Source organism: Dermacentor albipictus, chromosome 4 (assembly GCF_038994185.2).
Source record: "Dermacentor albipictus isolate Rhodes 1998 colony chromosome 4, USDA_Dalb.pri_finalv2, whole genome shotgun sequence".
Lineage (NCBI taxonomy): Eukaryota > Metazoa > Arthropoda > Arachnida > Ixodida > Ixodidae > Dermacentor > Dermacentor albipictus.
Genome location: NC_091824.1, coordinates 168,342,549 through 168,363,615, shown reverse-complemented (window position 1 = coordinate 168,363,615; position 21,067 = coordinate 168,342,549). Strand labels below are relative to the sequence as shown.

Below are 21,067 nucleotides of genomic sequence, written 5' to 3'. Positions count from 1 at the left end.
CTCATGCAACATATATGTACAGAAATATACTCATGCACACACATCTCCAAATATTTAAAGCATGGTGTTAACACTTGTTTGTTCTGTCATTTTCTAGCACACGAGAGTTTGTTTCTGCTAAAGATAGTGCATCTTGCAGCAATACGCACAGGATGCTGCCATGAGGAGTGCTGCATAGGGCCACTTCAGTGATAAAATATGACCTAGTGTTAGCAGAAACTTCCCAGCTTTAGATATGTGTGTGAAAATAAAATGCTGTAAAGTATGTACATTTGTAGATTATGCAATTTTGTAGAGGATTTACAGAAATCATCCAATAAAGTTTCTAGAGATGCTAGAAACCTCCACAGCAATACAAGTGAACATTTTCAATTATTGCACAAACTGAGCAAGAACATGCAATTTTATTATTCATTTATAACTAAGTGATGAAAAATGGGTAGGTAGTCCTCTCCAGGGCACATGCGATTTCGGTCATGTCTTCACAGTAAAGCACTGTAATTAGATATTGATATTGTGTTCTTGACAGCACTTAACTAGTACAGAAAGGGAAAGGAGGTATTTGCCCCCAGAAAGTATAATTTTCACTGAATTACTTCAGCCATTTGAATGCATGAAGGCACTGTAAGCAGAATAAACGAATGAACTCTGGGTTTTACGTGGCAAAACCACGATTTGATTAGGAGGCACGCTGTAGTGGAAGACCTCTGGATTAATTTTGACCATCAGGGTATCTTTAACATGCCCCCAATGCATTGGACACAAGCGTTTTTGCATTTCACCCTCATCAAAATGCAGCTGCTGCAGCCAGGATTTGATCCTGCGACCTCATGCTTAGCAGTGCAACACCGTAGCCACTAAGCCATCGCAGCAAGTTGACAGTAATTAGCAGCACTGCATTGACACAAAGTGATGCACATGAACATACATAAATCCAAAAGCACGATGGCATGCACCCATCTTATAACATCATTTTAGCATACACTTATACCTAATGCTAGCTGCTGCAATAACTTACTAGCAGAAGGCACTAGCTATAAGCAACAAATGTACAGTACGATCCGCTGTTAAGGAGAACACCAAATTCATGCTTCGGGACTGATTACAGCTCAGTTTTGATACAGAGGCCTCAGCAGTAACTTGTTTCCATTAGAGGTCTAGGCAACGCATGACATAAGCATCTTTTTCTTCCGAGTTTATATTTTCAAGTTATGTTGGTTTGAATGATAATTAGCTGTCCCTCTTAACAGCAGCCCTTACTGTACATCTTGTGTAGTCAAAAGTAATCAAAGTCCCATTCCAAAGTCAAGCCTCCCAGCTCATCTGTGGATTTGTGGCATGAAAACCTGTCAAACAGTACTCATCACACATAGCACTGTTTCTACGTAGAACACAAACAGCATACCCTGGCTTCTTTCACTGAAGGGTTCCACAGAACTTGCTCCTCCAGTCGGTTGAACAGAATGTCCAAAATAGTTTCTGGAGGTGCTGGCAGTGTACCCTGAAGTGTAAATGAAGCATTTCGTTGAGTACGTGCATTACACACTGCAAACATTTGAAGCTACGAACTCGTACGGAAAGAGCACACGATTAAGCACCTTTTGACAAATATTCCCTTTAACTCTGATATTGAAAACACCTTGTACACTGAAAGTGCAAACAAGGTCTTGAATATAAAGGCAGTCTTATCAATGCACCTTAAACTGCTGAATTTCTGCAGGACCTTGAATATTGTGTTCAAAATTCAAAATTAAGAAACCCATTTGCTAATGAAGAATTTATGACATTCCTCATTAATCACAAAGAAGTTGTGATGTTCTCTTGTTTTGAGTGAATAAAAAAAGAATTTAATTATCGCTTTTGAAGAGAATTATTGAAACCACTTTACATAGATATTCACAACAATCCACCATTTTGTGCTGCTGCTGCTGCCAACTGAGAAGTCCAAAAAAAAGCAGAACATAGAAGCTACCAAATGCCCGATTTTTGGGCTTAGTGTGTCTGATGGTTCATGTAATGGACACGGAACAGTCATGATTATGCATGGTGACTGTGTAAGATGGTAAAAGCCTGTTAAGTGTAAAATTCAATGCTGTTAGATTAGCATTTGTATATTTAGACAGTGTCTTCCATTTGACAGCCTAATAGTTTAACAGATAGTGGAGTGACTAAGATTTGCTGCTTCCACTGACAAAATACTAATACAATGCCATGACTTATTATGTGCAAACACTGGGAAGATTAGTTCCAATATTGCCACAAGGTTATTGGCATAAGTTGGCAAAATAAACGGAACTCACTCGGACTCGTTCACAAGATACATTTTTTTTTTTTTTGCTTAGATATCACTCAGACTCGGACTCACAAAATTCTACTCAGCTTGGCCCACTCCGACTCAGACTCACCAATATTCCACTCAGCCAAGCTCACTCAGACTCACCAAAATTCTACTTAGCTGGACTCACTCATGAGTAACTGTGCCAACTTATGGTTAGTGGCAGCTTCAGTGAAATCATTAAGAGGTGAAATAAAGTCCTTTTTTTAAAGTGAAATGTATATGTGAATTTGAGAAAGGGGATACCAGCGAAACACAGAGGACGTAAATACAAGGAAAAGGCATTAGACACGGATGAACGCTGGACGCTTCACGACATGTGCTAGCTAATGAACAGAACATTCTCTTGGCACATGTTTGGGTAGATATTTTGGCTTATGCAATAGGAGTTATACTTGCAATATTGAAGTATGGTGCTTCATTTGTAGAATTAATGTGCTCAACATCATCGTTAATGTATGTGGACTGGGTTTTCAAGCTTGATTTTTGTGTTCACATCCAGCATGAACTGCACCCAAAATCCTGAGCTTTAAATCAGATCCAACTGCATTACCTGCAATACTGTCTGCAAGTGCACCTTTCCAGGAGAAACAAGTTGGGAAGCCCTGTCCGTCACTGGGTAACACAGAATGCCACAGACACACTTGTTTTACTTTAGGTAGCACTTGGGCAGAACAAGAAGAGAGGATGAGAATGCATGATTGCACAGTCTTCACGATGTTAGAAACACATAATGCTCCAAATATAGCGTAAACAGTGCCTCCCCTAAATAGGAAGCCAAAAGCAAGCAGTCCGAGAAACATACCGCATATTTGTAGACTTTGCCGAACTTGGAATGGTGGCACGTCTGAATGGCACTGCTATGGTCCATCTTTTCAGTTTTCCAATTGCTCTCATGGAAGATCTTCAAGGCTGTATCCAAGGCCTCCTCTGCTTTGCGCTTGTATGAACGCTCCTGTTGACACCCCCATGTGTGTAATGGGCATAAATTTACCACTCCCACACGCGCTAGCCATTCAAAAATGCACGGATTCAAAGGCGGAATTCTCAAGTAGTCATTTCTGGTGTTACTATGCATCACTGTTGTGAGCTTTTGCAGGACTCAGCACCAAATGCATCAGCATATATGACCAACAGCATTTCTGGCACTGTGCAAAGCTTGCTACCAGAGCCTGCAACGTTGCCAGCCATAGATGCCGGCACTGGACATGCCAAAGTATACAGCCAACAGTGTTTCTGACACTGTGCACCGATAGCAAGCTCGCCAGAGTGTCAGAAACGCTGCTGGCCATACATGCTGACGTGTTCAGTCTAACATCACATGCACTCTTGAGAAAGTGACACTGTACTGGCACGACTCTACCACGTCCCTGATTGTAACGCACAGTTACATTACCACCCAAGCATCCAAAGAAGAATTTGGTGCTGATTCTACCATGCACATAAAGTAATGAAGCTTGAGTCCACACGTAACGTACTGAAACAACTTTATGGAACATACAAAGACACACAGACTTGCACACAGCTGAACTTTAGCGGCTAGTTGCTGTCAGATATATTTTTCTTACACAGAAAGGGGCCGCGGAATCTTCCGAATTATACGGCAATAGAAAAAAAAAATTCGATAAGAAAACAAATAATTTTGATAAATTTGGAAGCCGGCAACAAATGATGCAGTTTCAAGCCACGCTGAATATCTTCTCATACGCAGTACAAATTAAGTGAAGCCAGCAATGCTTTCGGCTGCACTCTGACCTCGTGGCTGATAGCGTCACCTGCACTGGGACGATCTTATCATGAAAAAGCGCCAGCAGCGGAGAGCAAATATTTCGTCTGCCTCTCGCTCCAACGGGTCACCGAAACTCTAGATTATGCAACCTTCAATACTAAATGCATGGGAAGACAGCTTACATCATGCCACACTGTCTCAGCACACCACTCTTCGCACACGCGGCAGATTACCTCTAAAGCAGGGTGCGCGTCTGTGTATGCGCTCAGCCGCGTTTACAGCCATGCGCAGCTACGGCTGAGATGCGCACCAGTAATTGTGACGCTCGCCAACTTACCCTCCCCCTACTACAACCTCCGTGCGCGCTTGATCATGTTACTGCGAGCTCACTCCCCTCCCCCTCCTTCCCATAGCTGGCGCGGGGAGGCAGCACATGTGCATGAAGCCACCATCTTTTTTTCACACCATCGTACCCTTTCATTTACACCTAATGCACAAAGTACGCGGGGCACGATAGGCTCTTATCGCACTTGGATTTTATACAGAACATGATGTGGCTTCACTTCAGCGGTCACTCTTGTCATGCCACGCGTGATCTGAGAGGTGCGTTTGTAAGCAGCTACTTGTAATTCAATCAGTTCTGCATCTGCGGAAGTTTCCATTTATTATTTCGGCATTCCTTAGCTACGGAAGCGAAATTTCGTTATACTGAAATCTCATACAAACACACTTTGTTATATTGGGGTCCTAATTACATGGTGTTCTTTGGACAAGAAGTTATGAAAAGTTAAATACTTTGTTAAATCGAGAATTTTGTTATGTTGAAGTTCATTATATAGAGGTTTAACTGTATTACCAAATTCAAACGTATCCCTGTATGCACACCCAAAATCTAACACACTACCAATTTAACAAGGGAAATGTAGCATACCTCCAATTCTGGCAATCAGGAGAAGGCGAAATTTGCAGCGTTTACCATGACAGAACAAAAATTTACACTTAATTGTCTATCATCACTCTCAGGCAGCTCTTTATTGTCATTTATAACAACAAGCGGTCTTTTATGCGGTCCAACCTGTTTTATATCCAGTCTTATACCCCGCATTTCTTTTAATGACTCAAAAACCTCTATGAACAGTCTTATATCCCGCATTTCTTTTAATGACTCAAAAACCTCTGAACAGGGTAGTGGCCCATGCCTAGACCATTTCGTTAGTGTCACGTGACGCAAGACTCCGACATGCCAAAATATGCGACAAGGCTCCATTGTTGCTAGCTTAGTAGATAAAACAAGTTCTCTTTTGAATGCACTTTTGTCACAAAAGCAGCCCATCGTCATCACCAACCTACACAAAACATTGTTCTGTTACAAGCTCGTGATGACAATCACGATGACGCGAACACCGCGAAGTAGTTCCAGTTTCATATCTAATCGTAACACACAAGCAATTACTGACCTATCTTCTAAAAAAAAAAAAAAGTGTGTTTTAGAATAGGGTAAATATGGCAACAATTCATTGCGAGCTGCCATTTTTACTTAAATCTTGGCTGAGGTGAGGCAAAATCACAAAGTGATAGCACCGAATATAAGGAGAACTCACCTCAGGGCCCAGCAATTTTGGTGCACACTCTGGCTGCTCAAACCTGACATGCAGGTCATGAGGTAGCTGAATATCACTTCTAACATGGACATCATCTCCTGCTAAAGACTCATTTTCCGATCCTGCAACAAAATATATACACAAGGTAAGAGTGTGCATGTTTGAAAAATGTTCTCTTTGGTTTTACAGCAAATACATCCCTCTAATATCAACACCTTTTAGAGCGTAGCTCTCAATAGCCCATTCCTGCCACGAGCGGCGATGTAACCGAGTGAACGAGCGCCACGAAGAATGAATGTGAATGTGGAGTGCAGTGGTAGATAAAAGACCATGGCAAAGAGAGGAGGAAGAAAGTGCAGGAGGGAGGTGCAGTGGAACTAGAGCACTGCATGGGCCCGGGCCAACTCGAAAGCCCAAGCCGTCCAAAACGTTTTTTGGCAGGCCCAGGCCAGGCTCGGGCATGAGGCTGAGAGCCGGACCCATTAAAGGGCCTAATTTGGGCCTTCAAGCACCCACTAATGTTATGCATTGTACAGTTCAAGGCATTTTGTGCCAAGCTGAAGCGACACATGCAAAGAGCTGGCTCTTAGTATACCTCAGAAAAAAAATAAAGAAGAAAGAAAAAGAAAGGAAGAAAGAAAAAAACAAAGAAAAAGGAAGAAGCAACGAAGCTCTCTCTCTCTTTTTTTTTTCCCAGAATAAAGAACATTGTTTTCACGTAAGGGAAAATAGATTATGCAAAGAACTGCTCCTCAAGCCATCTCCCTGTTACCGCTTTAGCAATTCCAGTATTACCACTTTCGGTACTATTATATTATTTTAGAGCTAACACAAGGGGTGCCTCTTTCTACTTGTGCGTTTATTTTATGCTGTATGCGTGTGAATTTGCCTGTTTTTGTATGTACATGTATATATTTGCGTGCTAAATGACCTCACAGAACATAATCGTACAATCAAGCAAAAAAAAAATAACAATGCAGGCACTGGGCCAGATCACTGATACTTCCATGGGAGAAACAAAGATTTCAATCTTTTATTGCTTATACACTGGAGCTGATTAGGACCCAAGAAGGTGAGGCTGACACATACAGTACAATCTATAATTAGCGAGTGCAGCTGGGTAGGTACTACTTGAAGCCGGAGAGCCTGGACAATCTGCTGTTTTTGCACAAGAACATGTAGATTTTCGTCTTTTTGCTGGCCTTTGCACGGTCCTATTCTTGTGGCATCGTTTTTGGGGAACAATCTTTTTCTGTGACTACGTGTTATTTTAAGCATGGTGTGTGACAGCTTCATTATACACCTTATATTGTGCATTCTGATTACATTTTCATGTCAAAGTTAGAATATAAGCGATTTACATTTCATCTGCTTTCGCTTGCTGTTCGTTGTAGATGAGAGCATTAAAAAGAATGTCCTGGGTTTGCTTCTGTCTGCTTTTTCATGTTAGTTGTACACGTTGTTTTAAATTTTTGCAATTTTATTGTCACTGTAATTTATTGTATTGACGTTTCGTGTACCGCATACGCAACATTTCATCTATATTCGGGCGTATTACATGACAAAACCACGATCTGATTACCACGCATGCCGTATTGGGGACCAGATTAATTTCGACCACCTGGAATTTTTGAACATACAGCTAAATCTAAGTGCATGGGTATTTTTGCATTTTGCCTCCATCAAAATGCAGCCACCGTGGCTGGGAATCAAACTCCCATCTTAGAGCTTAACTCATGTCTTAGAGCTTAACTGCTAAGCTACCAGCATGGCTAAAGCAACATTTCAATGCATGTACACACCGCATTTTTCATCTGATCACCTGTTGCAAAGGGCAAGGCACCAATAATCGTCACCATCATCATCAACAACTTCCCTCCAGCATGCCCGGCCGGGCCTGGTCATGCACACGCGGGCCTTGGCCAAGTTTAGTGATGAACGCCTGGGACCTGGCCGGGCCTGGGCTTAGAATCATGGGCCCGGGCTGTGCACCTGGGCCGAGCCCAAGCTCGGGCTTTGTACCACGCTCCGGGCTGTGCTCTGGCTTCATAAAGTGGACGCAGGTTGAAAAATTAGGCCCATGCAGTGCTCTTAGCGGAACAATGAGGCAGAAAGCAGAGGAGGAGCGGAGGAGAGAGGCCTGCACATGCATCGAGTTGCTGGCGGCCGCGGCATCCGCACCCACATGGACGATCTCATCCATAGAGTTTCCTACAATATATTAGAGGGAACTATGGTGCTGCAATTGCTGAGCCACCATGGGAATGATGGGAAGTACATGGATTTGTCTGACCTTCATGCTTGTGGATTCAAAGGTTCTTGCGGATTAAGTTTATTACGCTTTGTTAGCCTTCACTGTCATAAATTTCAAAGCAATCTATACTTTTCCAAGTGCAGAAGACGCTGCAGGCATGTCAATCGCTACTAATTGCAATGGTTCAGCCCGTTAAGGTGGCCAAATCGAAATATGCCAAGCGTCTCAAGGCACTGGCTCGCCTGCAATAAATTCATAAGGGTGTTATATGTCGCTTGTTGATGCATGCGTTCGTGGCGTAACGGTTTCAATATCAGGTATCTGTGCTAGAGGTCCTGTGCTCGAATCCTGTTGTCAAACAATTTTCATGTTTATTTATTTATTATGCAGTACATTGTTGAAAGCGACGAGTTTACAAAGTCACGAAGCCGTTTGAAGCCAGAAGGACGAAGTTTAGGCAAATCCATGTACTTCCTATAATTCCCATGCTAGCTCAACTGCTCCCATTGCAGCTTCCATAGACACTAGCACCAGAGTTCCCTCTAGTAATTATTGTGTGAAATTCTATGATCTCATCTTAACTTCCGAGGGGGGACCAGGGTGCCGTCAGGTGGGGAACGCTACGCTCGTCCACGGCGTCTATGGCCGAGATCAGTCCGCGATGCCACTGTGTGTGACGGGGATCACTGCTCCTGCAAGGGGCGATGGCGAGCGGCTATAAGTAAGGCTCGATGCGACGCTCCCTTGGGCGTTGTCGCCGCTGGCACTGGTGGCACAACTTCTCCGCGATGAAGGGCCGCTCTTGTCATTCGTGGAATGAAAGCGTGAGAAGAAAAGCATAGTGCTGCACAAGACGGGCTGTGAGGTGACGATGGTTACGATATGGCACCGGAGTAGCGTGCGTCGTCTGTGTAAACAAAGAGCTGCATGAGCGCAGGTCTGTCTGTGGCGGCTGCTGTGAATCACACCCAAACGTCACCCATGCACTGCCTCTCATGATCTTCCAATTAGTGAGGCAGGCTCGGCACGCTTCGCTCCGTCTGGAACGTGCTGCAAGAGACAGATTGTCTGCGCCAGCCAATATATCACAAAATGAAAACCTTGTTAGGAATGGCCGTACGGGGTGACAACGTGCCAGCTTTCAGCCCGCTGCACGTGTTCCAATCCCACCAGACGGGGCGCACTTCAGAGAATTGCGGATGACCGGCAGCCACGTGGCGCGCGGTCAGCTCAGGAATGTGGTACTCGGCCACGCCACCCGGGACAAAGCAGAGTTCTACGAAGCCCTCTGACGTGGGCTCCGGACCTTTGCACCTGTGTGTGTACGCGACACGAGTATGTGAGCCCGCCTCCTCCAAAAGGGCAGGTCATCTTCGGTGACGTCGAACGGTGACGTCGAACGATGACTGGACGAACGTTTCCGTTCGCTTGGAGTCAAGAGCTTATAAGCAGCGGTTGCCGGCTGCTAGAGTGTGCTCGTCGTAGGGAGCTGAGTGCTTGTTGTCATGCTAGAAATGTACTAGTGAGCTGTGTGCTCGTAAGCTGTTTGCTGTATGTTAGTCTTGCGGGCTCCATATGGGAGTCACGCTACACTGCCAATGTATCTTGCTTAAAATGTAAATACTGCCAGTAAATTCCTGCTCACCTAGTCCTGTTCACCCAAGGTCCTCCGAACGACTACGACCGCTCCAAACTGCAATAACTGAATGGCAGCTGTGAGATCGGCCTACGGCTCCTAAATCGGCCTATGACTCGGAGACAGCAACGGCAGCTGACGGACGTTGGCACACGGCAACCGACCGGGATCCTGATCAAGTTGGAGGCGACGTGAGATTGACCCCCTCTTGCAACTGAATGGGTACGGCGGGGAAGGACTGGTGATATGGTGCTGCTTCAGTGGGTAAGCGTTTGGTTTTGGCTTTAAGATTTACTAGGCTTCAATTTCTCTGTGTTTTTGGATTTGATTCGCTGGGGATCTTTTACTTGTATTTTGATTTGCATGGGTATCGCAGCAAGTATAGTGTGACAGCAGAGCCAAAGCTTAAAGTAGCGACCATGGTCCTAATGTGTATGACAAGAGCTGACCTGTTGTGGTTGTGTGGAGAGATCAAGGTAGACGTAGAGGAGGACTTGACGGAATCAGAAATTCCTAAGACAATTCTCGAAAGTGAGAATGATTCGAAATTCATAGAACAAATGAGTAAACGAGTTCCAAACAAAAACGGAACGGAACAGGAAGCAATTAGGCAAGAGCAGGAAGAATTTAAACAAGAACAGGAAAAAGCTAGGCAGGAACTGAAAAGAATTTCTCAGGAAGAAGGCCTAACAGAAGTAACGAGGCAGTGCATTGATGCATTGAACGAAGAGATTCAAGGCTTAGAGAAGGCAATCGAACTAAGTCAACAGCGGCTGGAGAAATCTGTAGGCTGGACGCAGTGAAAGTGGGAGGAAGTAGACAGTAGATTTCAGTCGAAAGCCGAGGAAAGTAGCAGTACCTGTGAGAGTAGCAGCACATTCACAGGTGAACTCGAAGTGCTAGCAGCTAACGATGCCTTAGTGGCAACAGAGGCCGTTAAAGGCCAGAGTGAGAGCGACGAGGTGCTGTGCCAACAGAGGACTGTAGAGACAGCTAGGCCAACTGCGAACAAATTGGCACAGTTACCGCGCGTGTGCGTTGCATCTCATGGTAGCGAGGTCGTTAGCGAGGTACAGAACACTGCGGACTTGAGAGACGCGAGCACCCATGTCGAGTCAGATCTGCGTGCAGAAGTGAAGTGCGAGCTGAGCGATGCAGTTGAGAGTAGTTCTCGGGATGGCGAGCTCCGTAGCTCACGAGAGAACAACTGCATTGTTCAGGGATCGGTGCAGCTCTCCGCCAGTCTAGGTAGCCTAGAGATGGATGATTTATTTAGGAATAATTCAGACTGTGCACGTCAGACAGCGATCAAGACCGACGGGCTGTGTGTTGATGCACAGCGTGAGCTGGGCAATGCAGTAGAGGGCAGTTCGCAAGAGTGCAAGTTGCATAACTCGAGTAAAGCCTGCTGCATTGTGCCAGATCCGGTTGAGCTGTCCACCAGTCGAGGCAAAGATGAGTCGATTTAAATGATAATCACTCGGACTGTGCAGGTAAGAGACCGATTCGGGCCGACGAAATGTGTACCGGCCAGCACGAGGCGCGAGAAGGCGACATGATAGAGAGTTCAAAGAAAAAGCGTCACAGAAAGAAGCACCATGAAGATAGGAATGCGGTGACTAATGTAGCGCTGCCAAAGATGGCGACAGACCCAAAAGGGCAGGGCGCGAAGAAAAGAAAGGTGCGGTCGTCACTGACGATGTTGACGCACCAAACACGTTCGAGCCACCGGTCAAAGGGAGACCGCGAAGCATGTTCTGCACGGACGCGGACAAAGGGCACGGGGCAGTTAAATTCCTTGTCGTTCCGTCGTTCTCTTCGAAGCTCAGCGTGCAGTATGAAGAAGCGCAAGGTGGCAAGACGAGACCAGGTGGGGAGTAGCAACGCGGTCAACCGAGGTCATGATCAAAGTGGGGCGCCAGGACGCAAATTGGCAGGGGACCGTAACGTCTTGGGGGAGCTGATAGTGAGTCAGCCCTTTTGTTGTTCCCCGGTAGCCAGAATAGCTTTCAAACCGCGACCCCCTCGAGTACGGCTCAAAGTATGATTCAGTCGTAAACATTTGAAACGGGAGGCGAAGGCAACTTCCATAGAAGTGAAACATGTTGTTTTGTTTTATTTTGAGCATCGGATAATTTTTGCGATTTAAGTTTCTTTCAATATGTAAAAGTATGAGCTTTGTTTGTGTTTTGTTAGAGAAGCTCGAGATTTGAAAGACACTTTTTTTGTAAACATGTAGTATTGCGAGTTGTTAGTTATTGAGTAGATAGGCTTTCCTTTTTGTGTGCGAGTAACCTGAGTAAAGGTTATCGTTGAGAGGCCTATGGTAACGCGCGTGTGTTTTAGTTAACCTTCTTTTTTATGCGTTTTTTATTTTCTAAGGTTAAGCGCGTAGGTATTCAGTAAGTGCGTGATTTGCACTGAAAAGAGCTCTTAGGTCCATTAGCGCGTGTCCTGTGCGGACGGAAGGAAGCAGGAGGTTTATGACTGGGTTGCTCGTGTGGGTTGAGGGCAGCCGCGTTCTGACTTCTCTAGCGAGCGTGTGTGGAACGGGTTATTAGCAGACACATTTGTTTAAAGGTTCCTCTGTGTTGCGTAAGTCACGCAAGTTTGGTTGTTTGTTTAAGGAACGTGTCCTGTGCGGATTAATGGAACAAATGTGAGTAAGCGTAATGAAACGTTTGCGCAAGACACAAGTACGCGTTCGGAATAGGGACCACAAAGTTAGCGCGTTTGTGATGACGTACCTGTGGAGTTGGCCAGACAGTTCAGTGGCAGCAGTACATGAGATAAGAACGCCACTGTGATAGGATAAGAACAGGCTGTTCGCGACGTTAGGCTGCTTAAGTTATGTTTGGGTATTGGTGTTTGAAAGCCTTCGGTTTATTTCTGCGTAAACCTTTACTCTTGTGCAGTGCGACGGTCGGGTTTGGTCGAACTCAAGAGGAACGTGAACGCTCGCTTTGGCGGCACAAAATTTTGGGGCAAAATTTTGGGTTTCCCAGTTGAGTGACTTGCATTGAAATTTTGATAGGAGGCCTGGTGGGTTAACAGCTAATTCTGTCGTTTGAACGCTGAGCGGTATTGTGTTGCCGGGTCGACTCTTCTGTGCCAGTTGTTGTGAGATGGTTGAAGGCATTCCAAGTACGCAGGGGTTGCAGAGAGCGAAGCCATCGCCTTGCTTGCCAGTCATTCTCCTCCTGCCCAGCGGTTGCCAGCACTGGCCAGGCGAGATTTTCCGGGCCATGGAGGAGCTGTTAGGAATAGCCGTACGGGGTGACAACGTGCCAGCTTTCAGCCCGCTGCACGTGTTCCAATCCCACCAGACGGGGCGCACTTCAGAGAACTGCGGATGACCGGCAGCCACGTGGCGCGCGGTCAGCTCAGGAATGTGGTACTTGGCCGCACCACCCGGGACAAAGCAGAGTTCTACAAAGCCCTCTGACGTCGGCTCCGGACCTTTGCACCTGTGTGTGTGTGCGACACGAGTATGTGAGCCCGCCTCCTCCAAAAGGGTGGGTCATCTTCGGTGACGTCGAACGATGACTGGACGAACGTTTCCGTTCGCTTGGAATCAAGAGCTTATAAGCAGCGGTTGCCGGCTGCTAGAGTGTGCTCGTTGTCGTGAGCTGAGTGCTCGTTGTCATGCTAGAAATGTACTAGTGAGCTGTGTGCTCGTAAGCTGTTGGCTGTATGCGTCGTCTTGCGTGCTCCATATGGGAGTCACGCTAGACTGCCGATGTATGTCCTGTTTTAAATATAAATCCTGCAAATAAATCCTGCTCTCCTAAGTCTCGACGAAGAGTCAAGCTCCTTCCTACAGCTATGACTGCCAAATCTTACATCTGAATGGCAGCGGTGAGATCGTCCTACAGCTCGTAGATCATCCGACAACTCTAACACAGCGGCAAGATCGTCCGACGAATCTAATAACATGTACAGACAGAGCTACGCTCAAATTTCGCATCAGGGAGTATCGTAATAGTCGGTGAATTCCACCCCCCCCCCCCAACATAGATTCGGAGTAAATATAGTAAGTGTGTGGATATTGTACAAATATTACAATTTTTTAAGTTTCTTTCCAAGCAGAGCTAGGGTTGTGGCCGCTGCAAGTTCATATTGCAGAGAGACCCTTTGCCTATCGTGAATATGCTAGGCTAACTCGCTTCTTTTAAAGACTGCCTGCCTCCCCACCAACTGCCCTTGGACATGCTAAATTCATTCAGGTGAAGTGAAATTACACGAGTATCATGAAAGGATCAAAAGATGGCTGCACTCCATATTCCTTTATTGCAAGTGCTGTCATGACTTTGGGAGCGAAAGGCAGTTTTGTGCAACTTTAGCAATGTTTTTGATTGGGTCGTAATCCTAATTTATTGACCCTTTTGGCCCCTTTCCATGGAATACATAGAAGTGAGAGCATGTGCAGAAAGGGCAGGTCACTTGCACAATACTATCTTGCAGAAAGTAGTGTGAAAGCAACAAAAACAATTCATTAAGAACATGAAATATTAAAAGCAGGCAAACACCAAAATACATATGCCTGTGCACTTAAATAAAGGTAACTTGGTGATGAAAAATTAACAGATCAAAAGGGTGCTAACTGCTTAAAAACTGACAGGTTATGTTCATTGTTCATGAATTCAGGCAGTTCATTTCATTCTATGAAGGCAACAGGTAATAAAGGCTCGTAAAAAGTAATACTTCAGCCACTTAAGCAATGAACATTTAAGTGTTGAAAAGACGACACAATGTGTAGGCTGGGGTTTGAAGAACAGGGTTACATAAGGTAGAGAAGGGAATAATACAGCATACGAAAAAGACATATTCAAGCTATTTTGAGATGCAGCACCCATGGGGGAAAGGTCACGTGATTTTATGGCTGTGATGCTAAGCTGGGAATCGTATTCTGATGAGATAAATAGATCAACACAATTTAGACTTTTTCTAAAGAGTTAGATACATTTGATGCAGAGACCAAATAGTTGTTGCATATTGCCGTTTCATGTAGATTACTGTTTTGTAAGCTTATGTTTCGTAAGCTAACAGCAGCTTTCATAGTTTCAGCTGCTACAATAACTGCAGCATATGCTAAATGAAGAAAGGTCTTATAATTTTTTGTGTGTCCACAATTCTGTGGTCATCAACATGTACCATCAGCATCAACATCGATGCTGATAAACACAGCATAATAAGCATATGTATCATGTAATCAGCCACTCAAGGGCTCAAGCGGTCATTATGCAAGAAGAACACCATATTGAAAGTTCACTAACACCTGCACACCTTCAAAAGTTGCCAAAGTTGTCCTTTAAAGGGGGCATGACACAGTAACCAAACAATTTGTGGTTTCCCATGAGACATTGTAGCAGAGGGATTATTATGGCTGTACACGCATAAAAACTGGGCAGTAAAAGCACATTCCTGTCAAAAATATGAGCTGGAACTCGCTGGCTCAAAGCCCCACCCTCCAACGACCAACGCCATATTGCTAAGCCATGTGTGACGTCATGTACTGCATGGAACCGAGCCATCTTCTGCTACAAAATCAGCCACCGTGCCATGTGAGGTCGGGGCACAGCTGCCGTTTCTTGCCGTATTTGCTCCAGATGTCGCGTGCATGTCTTCGGCACTGCCAACTTCGCATGACGAAGCAAACGAGGAACCTTTGAGCAGCATATGCAGCGATGGTGTAGTACACGCTGCACATTTTGACTTCGACCTCATCCCCACCAGCTCAAGTGAAGAAAGAGGGCCTCCGAGATTTGCACGTGCAGGCTGGCTTGCGTGCAAATCTCGGCCATGGACGAAGGCCGCGTGGTAAACATGGTCAATATAGATGGTGACATTGGCGTTGCGCTAAATGCTGCTGATGACTTACCGCACTCTTGATATTTATTGCGTTCACCATTGCTTAGCCATTCATTCACAGGAGGGGAAGTCTGCTGATGCTGCTCCGCACAATGCAAATTGTTAGGCAGGTAGATTGTTTGCTGGCAAGCATTTCTCTAGGATCCGTACTCAACAAAACTACGATGTTGTTCAGCTGCCGCACGCTCCCACCAGTTTTTTTTTTTTCCACTGTAGTTGCGTGCACCATATGGAAACAAATGCCCGCACACATGTGTCCGCGGCGCAAGGATTTGGTGCGATGTACGCTTTAGCTGAACCTTCACTTGAACTTGCTTTATCGCCCCCGATATCAATAAAACAAAGAGCAAGGCTAACATTTGGCCGGGACGTTGCCTACCGGATGGGCCTGTGCGTGAACATGGTCGGCATCACGTTGGCTGTAGCTTCAGCTTTTCCACGGGTATCCCAAACTCAATGAGCAGGTGCAAATCGTAGTTGTAGCTGTCTGGCATAAAGTGTTCTGAGAACAAAACAAAAGCGTCAGATGAACGCCAGTCCTTCCTGTCCACATTCATCTTCGCAAGCCGTAATTACGCTTGACGGGCTCCTTGGGGAAACTGAAGAACGATATGGAACACTCCTTGCTCCATTTGCTCTGGCAGCCCAAAGCACCACATAGGCATCGCTGAGGCATTGTTTCAGCCGCTGCAACTTGAGCAATGCCGATGTCAAGCTGAACAAAGCAGGAGTTTCCCGCATGCGCGCACAGTTGACGCACCGATTCTTCATCGGAATATACAATATACAGCCGCTGGCTCGGCAGGCATGCAGCCTGTGACGTCATGGCTCGGGAGCGTGCCAGTGTTGCCCCACTGTTATGCCGTTCGAGTGTAATATCAAAAATTCAATTACAAATTACATGCTGGCTCAAATGCGCTAAAATTTTGCCAACGTGTTCTTGAACGTACAAAGACTGTCTCACACAATACAGATCATGATCGAAAATTGGGTGACATGCCCCCTTTAAACATTTGAGGATCATTATGGTGTTCTGTAGCTATATTTTTATAATCTGACACCATCATCTATTTGAAGGTGCAGGCATAACGGCATGCTTCTCAAGCAACTGGCCAAATCACCGGGGAGTGCTATTCAAGTGGAGCGACTACTTCACTCGCAGCACAAGACTAAGCTACACTTCCAGAAGTCTAGTTGATGCTTCAAGTGGAAAAATATCAGCCAAATAAGTTTAACAAAAATCCACAAGGTTAGCAAGCAGGCAGAAAATTCATGTAGTCATAGCAGAAGGTTACACAAGCTTTTTTATGCAGCTCATTTGGCTGATCCCAAAACTGCTCGCCTAGCAACAACACCACAAGCGAGAGGAAACAATGGCTTGTCTCACCGCTTTCGGGCGAATAAAAAGTGGTGCCACCATCTTCACTGCGCACATTCCCTCGGCCAACAGACGATGGAACAGGTGGGAAGGCATCGTTAACTATACGTGCAAGCAGCTGCGAGGCCCGGTTCTCGCTAGGCACCACACGAAAATCCAAAAACCAGGCCTGCCCCCAGGGCAGCACGAATGATGTCACGAGGAGCAATACTCCAGCAAGGACACCAGAGTTCACTGCCAACTGGCCCTGCCAGTCATACAGAAAGGTCTTGCAGATGACAATGGCACCACTCAGTGTGGTCATGAGTGCGACAAGAAGCCAGTGCTTCGACCGAAACACAATGTATGCCAAAAGCAGCACCACAAAACGAAGGGCAGATAGCACCTGGAAAATGAGCAATGCAGGAAACAACATGACAAATCAGCCCTGCAGAAATCCACAATGTGCAAGAAGCTTTACAAAAGAGAAAAACTGTTATACACCTGACAGTAGCACAAATCTAAAACGGAAGTGCAATACAGGTTTCTGAGAAAGTTTCATACTTGAAGAAAAATCTGGCCTGGTCCAAGAATCAAACCTGGGACCAACACAAATTTAGCGATGCTTCCTTTCTCAGAAACTTTCACTGCATTTACTTTATAGCTTTTTGCCGCTGTCACAAGAATTAAATTTTTCTTTTTCATGAACAATATGCAATGCATGTCTTGAAGCGCACATCGCCTGGAAACTTCATAAACTGTGCATGCTCAGGTATCAAAAGGGCCTATAAATTACACAACAAGGGAAAACTAGATTTATTTCATTACTGAATGTTCCAATCTTACCCTACGGTGTGGAGTGGCTTTGATTAACATTCCTCAGACTAGGTAACATGTAGGAGCACAGGTTCAGCCAACTACCAATTCAGAAAAGAAAACTGTCGAGGTCAAAGGTGCCAAATTGGTGGGGGGTGCATGTGTGTGTAATGGGTACTCTGTCAATGCGATGCCTGAGGGCCTGTGTGCCTACCCAGGCTCCTCAGTCTGTTTTATAGACTGAGGTGCAGAAGTGGTTATCTCCCTGCTGCCCCGCACCTTCAGGCACCACTGCTCATCGCTATTGCACACAAGCTGGAATCGATCAATGCACTGTAAGTGAATGTCTGTATTAACACACAGAAGGTAAAAACCTGTGACAGTCACCGATAAAAGTAAAAAACTGTCCATGTCAAGTTTTGGTAGCATGCATAGACAGAATGAAAATTTTTATTACTTTTTAACACGAATGAATTGTATAAATACCAAAAATTTGTTTTCATTTCCTATTTAAATGTGCAAAACACATTGAGAATAAGGATTCAAGAAAAAAAGAAATATTTTACAGAAACTTTTCCGGCAATCGGTAGGAAATGCCAGGGAGAAAACTGAAGTGCGTTTCACCACAAGCCACACATGGCTTCGTTTAAAATTTGTACAGATAGCTGTCATCATATATGAACAATAGGTCTACATTTCATTTGGTTTACATCACATGAGTGACACTGCAGCCGAAGATGTTGGATCGATCTGTCTCCCTTGACCATGTTTTCAAAAGAAAGTGAGGCGTGTGCCAAACTTCTCCCTCATCCTTTGTTCTTTTTCTAAACCAACATATAGCGCTTGCTGCCTGTCACTCAGTGTTTGCTGAAAAGCGAAACTCAGCAAGAAAAAAATTCATTTATGGTATGTTGCCTGTAGGCAACACATCTATAAAAGAGATGAGAGAGGTGCCGTGCACATAGCATTACCATTATGCTACACCAATCTTCTTGTAAATTTTGAGGCAGTTGTTGAAAGCACTTATTACTCAACATTTCAAGTGGAGTTTCCTTTCTATGCCCTTTTCTTGTATTATTTGCTACCCATTGCCGCCGCCAAGCTGCGGTGACCCTTTTGCGCATGCAGGCACAGAACAGGCCACAGAAGTACCGAACCCACGACCGATGACCACCTAGTAATGGGTACCAAGCGAGTGCCGAGTGCTCCCAGCTGTTTACTGCAGAGCGAATGGAAATTGTCAAATTCCATGGTGCAGTGTGTCCAAATTGTTAGGTTGCAATCGCGTTGCTGGTGTCCCCTGTGATAGAATCTACACGAAAATAAAGTTTTCCTGGTGCTTTGCGATGCCAGAAAACTGTGTTCTCTTCGATGCCAAATAGTGGCTAAAAGACCGTGGGCAGACCTGCACCGTAGCAGACCTGCACCGTAGCATTCCATGGGATGCACTCAATGAGCAAAGTTTTACCACTCTAAAGAGCACTTCTGGTGCTGAAACATGGCGAAAAGCACAAAAGAAGTGTCCCGCTGATTATAAGTACCATGTTCGACGCGAGGAGCTACGTTAACAAATAGGGAAGATGACTTTGGGGAAGCTGGTCTAGAAATTTGCTTTGAGCTCGCCATAATCGGCCTGCATTGCAATAAAGCACCGCCCCTAGCTTTGTTGCACTTCTGACGGTGAAAATCGACTGATAACTAGACAAAAACACAAAAAATCCGAGCGTCGCCAGCAGCAGGCCGTCAACATAGTGGGTCAATGCAGGCAATGTTTGCCTGGAGATTTTCTCGAGCTGGTCATGCTCGATTCAAGCCATCTGACCTTAGAAAAATGGTCTAAATACGTGGTAGGTCACTGAATTTTGTTCCTAGACATTTGTCAATGGTGCGGACGTGATGGTGCACAAACACAGACAATCAAACCATAGAATTAGCACAGTGTCGTCGACAATGGTGCGCCAAAAAACTCTCGTTTTGCAAACTTCATGGCTGCACACCTCGGGAAAAGTTGCCCAGTGATAATGCAAAGCCCCTACTGCAAAACCATTCAGTTTTCACGATTGCGCTGCATACCCACAACGAGCAGCTAATCCTTTTTTGAGCACAATAAACACAACCTCAGATTCGAGCCATGGCAACTGCGGCACATTCCAGCGCGATACCCTTGTAGTCTTCTATGACCTGACCTCTGCACCCCCCCCCCCCCACATATAGAAGTGGCCCACTGCCTTCCCCTCCTCATTCACTCTTCAGTCTGCAAACAATTTGAACGCCAGTCACTCCACTCACTCGCCTTCATGTTAACTCCTCCTCGCTGCCAGTTATGCGCTGCTCCTCCAAAGCTCAGGAGAACATTCATTTGGGCTAGATGGTGCATACTTGAATTAGGAAAGAACAGCGCCAACTAAGACGATCACAAGAGGGGAGAACGACACAGGACAAGCGCCAACTTCATCTATCTTTATTCACCGAAAAATTCAGCAAATAAAAGGAAAAACACAGACATGCGCACAATGACCATCATGCGTCATCTGCCAAACCGTTCCAGATAGGTCATTTCACTTTTGAAGAGGGTCACTGAAGTATCACTAACACAGTTTTTTCCTCTTTTCTTTATATGGAATGCTTCTAAAACCTCACGTGCCTTAGTTTCCCTACTTCTGCCAAGAATCTTTATCTCTCCGAACCGTGGTTCACACTTCTTGCAGTACTGGCATGCAGAGGAAAAACTGTGTTAGTGATACTTCCGTGACCCTCTTCAACAGTGAAATGACCTATCTGGAACGGTTTGGCAGATGACGCATGATGGTCATTGTGCGCATGTCTGTGTTTTTCCTTTTATTTGCTGAATTTTTCGGTGAATAAAGATAGATAAAGTTGGCGCTTGTCCTGTGTCGTTCTCCCCTCTTGTGATCGTCTTAGTTGGCGCTGTTCTTTCTTAATTCCTCCAAAGCTGCCCTCTTCCAATGTGCCCTCCCAAGCACAATCTTCCACCAACGGGTGCCTTCTGCGGTTCCTGCTTCTTGGTCTCCACAACTCCGATCACCTTTCTTCCACAACATGTGAAGTCGATGCCAAGCCCGCAATTGCAACCTTCGCCATCACCAATGCGCACTGACGAGGAAAGTGAGATGCCCTGATGACATTTTGATACTTCTGCCTTCTGCGTTGCCAGCCGCGTTCAGTCACTTTGGCACCAACGGCGCGCGCGTTTAGATTTGCACTGGAGGCCATGTGATTATGTCTTATTCGGAGTGCTTTGTTAGGCATGCCTCGCGTGTGCTTTTGTGGTGTAAAGTGATAAATGGCTCTGTCAGTCTCCGGGTGAAAGTGTCCGACTTTGGAGCAGAAAGTTCTGCTGATTAAAGAAGTGGAAAAAGGCGCCTGACAGAAAACTGATATCGTGAAGGAATTCGGCATACCGCCATCTACTTTATCAACTGTATTGAAAAACAAGGACGCTGTGCT

At 45.4% G+C, this 21,067-nt stretch overlaps 1 protein-coding gene across 1 annotated transcript in view; it reads right to left on the bottom strand.

The window, feature by feature from the left end:
* The window catches only part of Start1 (Steroidogenic acute regulatory protein-like), a 53,629-nt gene that overhangs the window by 13,965 nt on the left and 18,597 nt on the right, over window positions 1-21,067 (bottom strand). The window contains exons 5-8 of the mRNA XM_065442092.2: window positions 16,814-17,189; window positions 5,666-5,787; window positions 3,141-3,290; window positions 1,406-1,501 (exon numbers count right to left, since the gene is read on the bottom strand). Coding sequence (XP_065298164.2) covers window positions 1,406-1,501; window positions 3,141-3,290; window positions 5,666-5,787; window positions 16,814-17,189 — 744 coding nt within the window. The remainder of the gene's footprint in view (window positions 1-1,405; window positions 1,502-3,140; window positions 3,291-5,665; window positions 5,788-16,813; window positions 17,190-21,067) is intronic.